Source organism: Otolemur garnettii, unplaced genomic scaffold, assembly GCF_000181295.1.
Source record: "Otolemur garnettii isolate 467f Iridium unplaced genomic scaffold, OtoGar3 scaffold00099, whole genome shotgun sequence".
NCBI classification, from domain to species: Eukaryota; Metazoa; Chordata; class Mammalia; order Primates; family Galagidae; genus Otolemur; species Otolemur garnettii.
This window is the reverse complement of record NW_003852494.1, coordinates 3,892,754-3,902,469: the sequence shown is the minus strand read 5'-3', so window position 1 is coordinate 3,902,469 and position 9,716 is coordinate 3,892,754. Positions and strand designations below refer to the sequence as shown.

The 9,716-nt window shown below is 45.8% G+C and overlaps 1 protein-coding gene across 2 annotated transcripts in view; it reads left to right on the top strand.

Moving 5' to 3' along the window:
• The first annotated feature begins 209 nt into the window (after positions 1–209).
• RILPL2 (Rab interacting lysosomal protein like 2) overlaps positions 210–9,716 on the top strand; it is a 41,494-nt gene continuing 31,987 nt past the window's right edge. For both annotated transcript variants that reach the window (XM_023516877.1, XM_003796063.3), the window contains exon 1: positions 210–839. In XM_023516877.1, coding sequence (XP_023372645.1) covers positions 489–839 — 351 coding nt within the window. In that variant the 5' untranslated portion in view covers positions 210–488. The remainder of the gene's footprint in view (positions 840–9,716) is intronic.

The window sequence follows — 9,716 nt, the reverse complement described above, 5'->3', positions numbered from 1 at the left end:
ATCATGTACAATGCAAATTCTGTGGCTGGAAAGCTTGAGTATGGAGAGGAAAAAGTTGTGTCTTTTTCATCGTCCTTCTCTGATGACTTCGTTGAAACTCCGCTTGCGTCTCCACTGACACTGGCTTCCCCGGCAGCGGTCACCAGGGGCGGAGCTCAGCGCGACTCCTCCTCCCCTGGTTTGCATCCGCTCCCGGCTGGGAGCGATCACCTACCGCTGAACTTCTTCGTTCCTCTTCTCTGTTGCCTTCCCTTTTTCGTTGTCCCTTCGCGCCCCAAGCCACATCCTGGAACCCGCTCCCCGGCGAGATCGTCAGCTGGGACCGTGCAGCCTGCGCGGCCGCTTTATCTCCAGGGCCCACGACTCGCTCTCGCGCATAGAGCGGGCAGCGTCACTGCCCGGCGGAAAGTTTTTGGTGCCGGGAGGAAGTTGAACCTTCGGAGACTCGGAGAAAGCAGCCCGGGAGCCTGCGCTGGGTCTGGGTGGCCATGGAGGAGCCCCCTCTGCGAGAGGAGGAAGAGGGGGAGGAGGAGGAAGAAGAGGACGCAGAAAGGGACGAGGCTGGGCCTGAGGGGGCCCTGGGCAAGAGCCCCTTCCGGCTGACCGCCGAAGACGTGTATGACATCTCCTACGTGATGGGCCGCGAGCTGATGGCCCTGGGCAGCGACCCACGGGTGACACAGCTGCAGTTCAAGATCGTACGCGTCCTGGAGATGCTGGAGGCGTTGGTGAGTGAGGGCAACCTCGCGGTGGAGGAGCTGCGCATGGAGAGGGACAGCCTCAGGAAGGAGGTGGAGGGGCTGCGCAGAGTCGGCCCGCCGGACAGCGCCGGTGGGGAGGTGAGTGTGGGGAGCACGGCGCGTGGGAGGGTGCCCCCGTTGGCAGGGGGGCCCTTGTCTTTCTTGAGGGCCTAGTCCCTTGTGACAATTCACTGTGCGGATCCGATGCTCACATGAGAAGCAGTATGGTACTTTACTTTTTTTTTTTTTTGTAAGCTATCGCACACCCCAACTTGGCCATTATCTTAGGTACTTCCAGTTAATTCTGACAATCCAGAGAAAGGCATTACAGCCTTACTTAGAATAACAAGACATAAAAATGAAACATAAAACGATAAGAAGAAAAACCAAACAACACAACAGGAACAAGATCCTGCGATGACAAGGTACTTCACATTTATTGAGCACTTACTAGATGCAGGGCCCCGTGCTGTGCTCCACACTAGCGGCCCCCATCACATTTGCACACTGTCCCTCTCCATGCGCAGCTCCTCCACTGCAAGGTTGCCCTCACTCACCTCCCTGTTACCCAGACTAGAGAGACGTGGTGTCATCCTAGCTCACAGCAACCTCAAACTCGAGGGCTCAACCAATCCTCCTGCCTCAGCCTCCTGAGTAGCTGGGACTACAGGTGCCCAAAACACCTGGCTAATTCTTCTATTTTTTTAGTAGAGAGGGGGTCTCGTTCTTTTTCAGGCTGGTCTTGGACTCTTGAGTTCAAGGGATCTTCCTGCCTCAGCCTCCCAGAATGCCAGGATTACATGTGTGAGTGAGCCACCTCACCCAGCCAAGAAACACATTTTGACTAAAGAGAAATTAGTGCATATTTCCACACACACACAAAAAGACATGGACAAGAAGATTCAGAGCAGCTTTAGTCATAATGGTACCAAATGGGAAACATTGCAAATGTAACAGATTTATAAAATTGTGGTATAGTCCCACAATGGAATACTATGCAACCATGAAAAAGAACCCAGTACAGATACACATGATAGTATGCATGAATCTCACTGATGTTACATGGAGCGATAGAAGCCAGGCACAAAAGAGAACCTACTCTGTATTTACATAAAATTCAAGAACAGGCAAAATAATCTTTAGTTATAGAAGGCAGAATGAAGAGGGAGCAGAAGATAATTTAATAGAGAGCTAGAAATGTTCTGTATTTTAATGAGGTGTGGCTACGCAGTTCTGTACATATGCATATGTTAAAAATTGTCATGCTGTAAACTCAGGATTGGTGCGTTTTACTGTATGTATATTAAACCGCAATTTTACCAAATTACGTTTCACCTTACCATCCAGTATTGATAAAACAGAAGTTTCAAGAAACAACTTACCCTAACCTGCCAGTACTCTGCATGATGCCTGTAGTTTCTTTCCTATTCTAAGAGTTCAGTTTGTGACTTGGCGCCTGTGGCTCAAGTGGCTAAAGTGCCAGCCACATACACCTAGGGTGGTGGGTTCAAATCCAGCCCGGACCCGCCAAAACAACAATGATGGCTGCAACCAAAAAATAGCCAGGCGCTGTGGCGGGCGCCTGTAGTCCCAGCTACTTGGGAGGTGGAGGCAGGAGACTCGCTTGAGTCCAGGAGTTGGAGGTTGCTGTGAGCTGTGATGCCACAGCATTCTACCCAGGGGGACAGCTTGAGGCTCTGTCTCAAAAAAAAAAGAAAAAAAAAGAGTTCAGTTTGTTATAAAAGGTTTAGTCAACAAGTCCAAAGGCTATGTCATCATCAGATTCCTCACATTCTTCTTTCTTTGCCTTTTTTTTTTTTTTTTTTTTTTAGATTTTGGCCGGGGCTGGGTTTGAATGCACCACCTCTGGCTTGTGGAACAGGTGCCCCACCCCTTTGAGCCACAGGTGCCACCCTCTTCTTTCTTTGCTTTTGACTTTCTTCCCCTCAGCTGGGGAGCAGGGGTTGGAGGAGGTAGGGGAGGCAGGACCCACATTGTAGAAGAGGCTGTTGATGTTGACACCGGCCAGAACCTTTGCCAACAGGTCACGTTCACACTTGCTGCTTCAGTGAAGGTGTCCTCTTTGTCCTGCAGAATAAGGGTGGCCGTAGATAGCTGCCTCTCCAGGTGTTAGTGGCGGGATGACCCAAAAGGCACCTATTCTATTTTTATGAGTTTTTAAATTCTTGTTGCAATTCATTAAATTAATTTCACGCCTCCCTGGTAGTTCTCCATCCACACTTTAAAAAAAAAGCTGCTGTAAGTGGAGTATCCTCACACTATTATTATGCCCATTTTCCAGAAACTAAGGAACAGAACAGTTAAGTAATTTGCCTAAGAACTTACAGCAAGTAAGAAATGAAGTCAGGATTTGAACTCAGAGTCAATAGTCTTTTATTTTATTTTATTTTATTTTTGTAGAGCAGAGTCTCACTTTATCGCCCTCAGTAGAGTACCGTGGTGTCACACAGCTCACAGCAACCTCCAACTCCTGGATTTAGGCGATTCTCTTGCCTCAGCCTCCTGAGTAGCTGGGACTACAGGCACTCGCCACAAGGCCCAGCTATTTTTTTGTTGCAGTTCGGTCGGGGCTGGGTTTGAACCAGCCACCCTCAGTATATGGGGCTAGCACCCTACTCACTGAGCCACAGGTGCCGCTCAGAGTCAGTAGTCTTAATTACTCCATTCTAAAATTGTTGTACTGACATTGGATGAGTGACTGTTACATGCTAGGATCTGGAACTGTGGAGGTAAAATTTGAAAAGGTCTTTGGCCTTACAGAGCTTACATCTAGTGGGAGAGAGGTCAGACAAGAGCACAGACCCAGAACCACAAACACAAGTTTGCAAACCAAAAGTATGCCATGAAAGAACAACAGGAACAGGGTTACTGAAATGCATGGAGAAGCATGAAGTTTTCCAGTAGTTTCTCTGATACCTTTTATTTCATTTCTTTCTAAGTCACCATGGTGACAACTATATTTGTAGATAAGGTTCTACTTTAGTATCCATCATGTGAGATAGTTGAGTAGGATGATGAGTAGCCTGTTTTTTCTTTTTTTTTTTTTAAACTGTATTTATTTTCTTTTTTCTTTTTTTGCAGTTTTTTTTTTTTTGAGACAGAGCCTCAAGCTGTCCCCCTGGGTAGAGTGCCGTGGCATTACAGCTCACAGCAACCTCCAACTCCTGGGCTCAAGCGAGTCTCCTGCCTCTGCCTCCCAAGTAGCTGGGACCACAGGTGCCCGCCACAACGCCCGGCTATTTTTTGGTTGCAGCCGTCATTGTTGTTTGGCGGGTCTGGGCTGGGGATTCGAACCCGCCGCCTTAGGTGTACGTGGCTGGCGCCTTAGCCGGTTGAGCTATAGGCGCCGAGCCTTTTTTTGCAGTTTTTGGCCAGGGCTGGGTTTGAACCTGCCACCTCTGGCATATGGGGCCGGTGCCTTACTCCTTTGAGCCACAGGCACCACCCAGCCTGGTTTTTCGAATTAAAGAAAGTAAAATGACTTCCCCAGGATGGCTTGGTCCATGCTATTTTTGTCCTGATCTCTAGGTGGAAACAGAAGACGCCCCATTAGGCAGCACTGGGAACCCTGCGGTCTGCACAGGGTCTGGGTGATTTCCCAAATGGGGCAAAGTGGACAAGTTTCATCAGGTGACAGATGAGATAGCAGATTTTCTTCCCAAACCGCAGCCTTGAGAATGGGGGTAGAGAAAAGGCATAAATTAAGAGAACAAACTTTGAGTACCACAAGACAGTTTGTAAAAATGTGCCATGTTCTTATTTTCTCTCTGGTTTGTTGTTGTTGTTGTTGTTGTTGGTTTTTTTTGCAGTTTTTGGCCAGGGCCAGGTTTGAACCCGCCACCTCTGGTATATGGGGCTGACTCCCTTGAGCCACAGGCGCTGCCCCTTTTTGGTTATTTTAAATTATTTTTTAATTGTAGGAAAAAATACAAGTAATGGCAACTTTACTGTCTTAACCATTTTTAAGTGTATAGTTCAGGTGCATTAAGTACATTTACATGGTTGTGCTTCCATCACCATCACCTACCTCTAGATCTTTTTCCCAGGCTTAGTAGCTCATGCCTGTATCCCAGCACTTTGGGAGGCTGAGCTTGAAGGATCACTTAGAGCATAGGGTTAGAGACCATCCAGGGCAACACAGAGGAAACCATAGTTACAAAAAAAAAGATTATGCAGGCATGGTGGTGGTGAGTGCCTGTAGTCCCAACTACTTGGGAGGCTGGAGCAGGAGGATCTCATGAGTCCAGGAGTCAAGGTTACAGTGAGATCCTACCTGAGTAGGAGTGAGATCCTGTCTCTACTAAAAATAGAAAAAACTAGCCCAGCATGGTGGTGCATGTCTGTAGTCCCAGTTACTCAGGAACTCAGGAGGCTGAGGCAAGAGGATCACTTGAACCCAGAAGTTTGAAGTTGATGTGAGCTCTGATGATGCCAAGCGTCTCTATTGAGGGCAACAGAGTGAGACTCTGTCTCAAAAAAAAAAAGGTTATCGTGAGCTATGATCATGCCTCTGGGCTCCATCCAGGGCAACAGAGCAAGATCTTATCTCTAAAAAATATAAACTGAAACTTTACCCATTAAACAACTCTGCAGGCTCAGCACCCATAGCACAGTTGTTATGGCACCAGCCACATATACCAAGGCTGGCGAGTTCGAACCCAGCCTGGGCCAGCTAAACAACAATGACAAACTGCAACAAAAAATAGCCTGTGTTGTGGCAGGCACCTGTAGTCCCAGCTACTTGGGAGGCTGAGGCAAGAGAATCGCTTAAGCCCAAGAGTTTTAGGTTGCTGTGAGCTGTGATGGGACAGCACTCTACAGAGGGCTACATAGTTGAGACTCTGTCTCAAAACAACAAAAAACAAAGCTCTGCACTTCCCCTACCTGCAGTTCCTGGTTAACTACTATTCTACTTTTCTGTCTCTATGAATTTACCTATTCTGGTTACTTCATGTAAGTGAAATCTTGTTATATGTGTGCTGATGTGACTGACTTATTTCATTTAGCATAGTGTCCTCAAGTTTCATACATGTTGTGGCATGTGTCAGAGTTTCTTTTTTAAGGTGAATAATATTCTACTGAATGTATATACCATATTTTGTTTATCCATTCATCTGCTGACGGACCCTTGGGCTGCTTCCACCCCTTGGCTTTTGTAAATAGAGTTGCTGTGAACATGAGTGTACAAATATATCTCCTCAAGTCCTGCTTTCAGTGCTTTTGGATAAATACCCAGAAATGGAATTGCTGGACCAAATGGTAATTCTATTTTTACCTTTTTAAAGAACTTCCATACTGTTTTCCATGGTGACTGCACCATTTACATTGCTATGAACAGTCACAAGGGTCCCAATTTTGTCTCATCACTGGCAATACTTGTTACTTTCTTTTCTTTTTTTTTTTTTTTTTTTTTTGAGACAGAGCCTCAAGCTGTCCCCCTGGGTAGAGTGCCGTGGCATTACAGCTCACAGCAACCTCCAACTCCTGGGCTCAAGCGAGTCTCCTGCCTCCGCCTCCCAAGTAGCTGGGACCACAGGCGCCCGCCACAACGCCCGGCTATTTTTTGGTTGCAGCCGTCATTGTTGTTTGGCGGGTCCGGGCTGGGGATTCGAACCCACCACCTTAGGTGTACGTGGCTGGCGCCCTAGCCAGTTGAGCTATAGGCCCTGAGCCTACTTTCTTTTCTTTTGATGGTAGTTATCCCAATGGGTGTGAGGTATTTTTTTCCTTTCTTTTTTAAAAAGTTTAAATTCCAAATTCAAAGGTACAAAATGTTTACCTTGGGTCTCTCTCATCTTCTCTCCATTATGAGAGGGACCCACTTCCAACTCTCTTTGGAAGTGCTCTAAACTTTCTCTTTGTTATTCCTTAATAAAAATTAAAAAAAAATTTGCCTTGAAAAAAATCTCCCTCCCTATTTTTCCTCATCCTGGCCATGCAATTCCCCTCCATGGAAAAGAATTTATTTTTAATTTTTTTGGAGACAGAGTTTCATTTTGTCGCCCTCTGTAGGGTGCCGTGGTGCCATAGCTCACAGCAACCTCAAACTCTTGGGTTCAAGCGATTCTCTTGCCTCAGCTTCCCAAGCAGCTGGGACTATAGGTGCCTGCCACAATGCTCAGCTAGTTTTAGAGATGGGGTCTCATTCTTGCTCAGGCTGGTCTCGAACCTATGAGCTCAGGAAATCCACCCACTTTGGTTTCCCAGAGTGCTAGGATTACAGGTATGAGCCACTGTGCCTGGCCTGAGCATTTTCTTAAACTTATAGCTAGGCTGTGTTATTTATGGAGATCTGACAACTAAGTTTGCTAACTCATTCTAGGAAAAGCGCTGCATATCTCATTGCTCAATATCACCATGGTCACCTTCAAAGTGCTCCCCTTGGGAAGCTATGCACACTAATGCCAGCAAGTAGTCTACTCTTCAAAGCCTTTTTGAAACACTTTTTCTGGAATTGCCCTTGGAGTTGTCGTTGCATGGATCACAAAAATATGCAACAATAATAGTGAATGCCACTCAGCAAGATGCTGCCACTGTCAATATGAACACAGCTGTGAGACACTGATAAACCAGGGTTATGAAAACTTACTGAGTTATTTGTACAGTACTGCCAATGTAAGTGCATGGTGGCAAGTTTGAGAACTTAATTGTGAGGCCTTGTATGACAACTCTGATGACCTGTTGCAACTGGAGAACGGAGTCACAATGAGGCAGACTGGGGGTCCCCTTGCACAGGGACTTTGCCCAACCACCAGGAGGTTTGTCAGACAAAGGGAGAGAAAGCCCTGCGAAATTTACACACACATGCACAGTAGTGTTCTGATCCATGAGAGAGGACACTGTATCAGCTCCTTTAGACACTAACAGGCCCCGTCTCAAGCCTAGTATCCAAAAGTATTTATTAGAAAATTGGGGGCATGTATACACAAGGCAAAAAGTGAAAAGGTAACAGTTTCATGTTCTAATTAAACAGGCAGTTCTTTGTTCAAGGAAGAAAGATATCAGGCTGAAGGACAGGGGAGTACTAAGCTACAGATCAAAGAATACTTGAGAGAGAATTTATTTATCTGTTTTATATATTTATTTATTTATTTATTTTTGAGATAGAGTCTCAGTTGCATAAGACTCAGAGTCTCACTCAGGGGTTGAGTGCCATGGCCTTATAGCTCTCAGCAACCTCAAACTCACGGGTTCAAGTGATTCTCTTGCCTCAGCCTCCAGAGTAGCTGGCACTATAGGCGTCCGCAACAGTGCTCAGCTATTTTTAGAGACAGGGTCTCACTCTTGCTCAGGCTGGTCTCCAACTCCTGAGCTCAAGCAATCTGCCCGCCTCAGCAGATTACAGGCATGAGCCACCTTGCTCACCTTTAGAGAGAATTTAATGAAGGAAAGTTATAGTCTAAGGGTTAAGGTACCTGCAGCTGCAGGGTATCTTTGGGGGAGAGTATCAGTTACTTCCTAGTTTTATTTATATTCTGTCTCTAAGCGGTTGATCCCTCTATAGACATTTCCTAGACTATTTTCTCATCTACCCTGCTGGACATTCCAATCCCCCTTCACCACCATAGGCATGCCTTGCAGTGCCTGAAACTTGGGGGCTATAGCCCCCTTGAGATTTCAGGGGAATACCAGGCTACTCTAGCTTTCACCCACAATGACATTCCAGGAAAAAAGTTCCAAAATTGCTTTAAAGGGTGGACTAGGTGCTGGCGTCAGTGCATAGCTTCCTAAGGAGAGTATTTTGAAGGTGACTGTAATGATTGATATTTAGCAGTGATATTCATAGCACTTTTTCTAGGACAGGTTCGCAAACTTAATTGTTGGAGCTTGTAATAAAGATGCAGTGATAGTCATCATAAATTTGCTTTAAAAATATTTTGATCCCTGTATGTCAGCTTGGTTAGTATCCTTATAATCCAATGCATTTTCCTTTATACATTTATAAACATTTCCCTAGGAAGGGATCTACAGCTGCCAGGCTGCCAGAAGGGTCCATGGCACCAAGAAAGGTTGACAATCTATACTTTAAGCAGCTGTCTATCAAAAGACATTTCTTTCCCAGTCATTTCCTCTTGTGACATAGAACAGTGAATCATCTTGTCCTAAGCCATTTGGCCCCTGAGAGGCCAGTGTCTAGAGAAAATAGATCCTCATGGGTAAAAGGAAAGGTGCATTTGAAATTTCGATAAGTATAGTATTGTAAAATTATGCTCTAAAGGGGCAAAGGAAATCTGGTGGCCTCAGTTGTCAGCTAAAGTGCCTATTTCCTCAGAGCCATTACAACACACAGTATTTTCTAATATGTAGATTTTTGTCAGGCTGATGGGTGAAACATGATTGCTCACCATTCACTATTACATTTTTTTTGTTTGTTTGTTTTGGTTTTTGGCAGTTTTTGGCCAGGGCTGGGTTTGAACCTGCAACCTCTGGCATATGGGGCGGGCGCCTTACTCCTTTGAGCCACAGGTGCCGCCCACCACCATTACATTTCTTTCTCTGTTGTTGTTGTTGTTTCTTTTTTCCCCAGGATCTTGCTATGTTGCCCAGACTGGACTTAAACTCCTGTGCTGAAATAATCCTCTTGCCTCAGCTTCCCGCATAACTGGGATTCACTACTGCATCTCTCTTGAAAGTGTGCCTTATTCTCTTTATTACCTGTAGTATATTCTGAGTGTGGTTGTGTCTTAGTTTATTTAACTGGACTTTTTTTTTTTTTTAGACTTCCTTTTTTTTTGAGACAGAGTCTCACTATGTTGCCCTTGGTAGAATACTGTGGTGTCACAGCTCATAGCAACCTCCAGTCTTGGGCTTAGGCAATTCTCTTGCCTCAGCCTCCCGAGTAGCTAGGACTACAGGTGCCCACCACATGCCCAGCTATTTTTTGTTGCAGTTATCATTGTTGGTTAGCTGGCCTGCGCTGGGTTCAAACCTGCCACCTTCGGTGTTTGTGGCTGG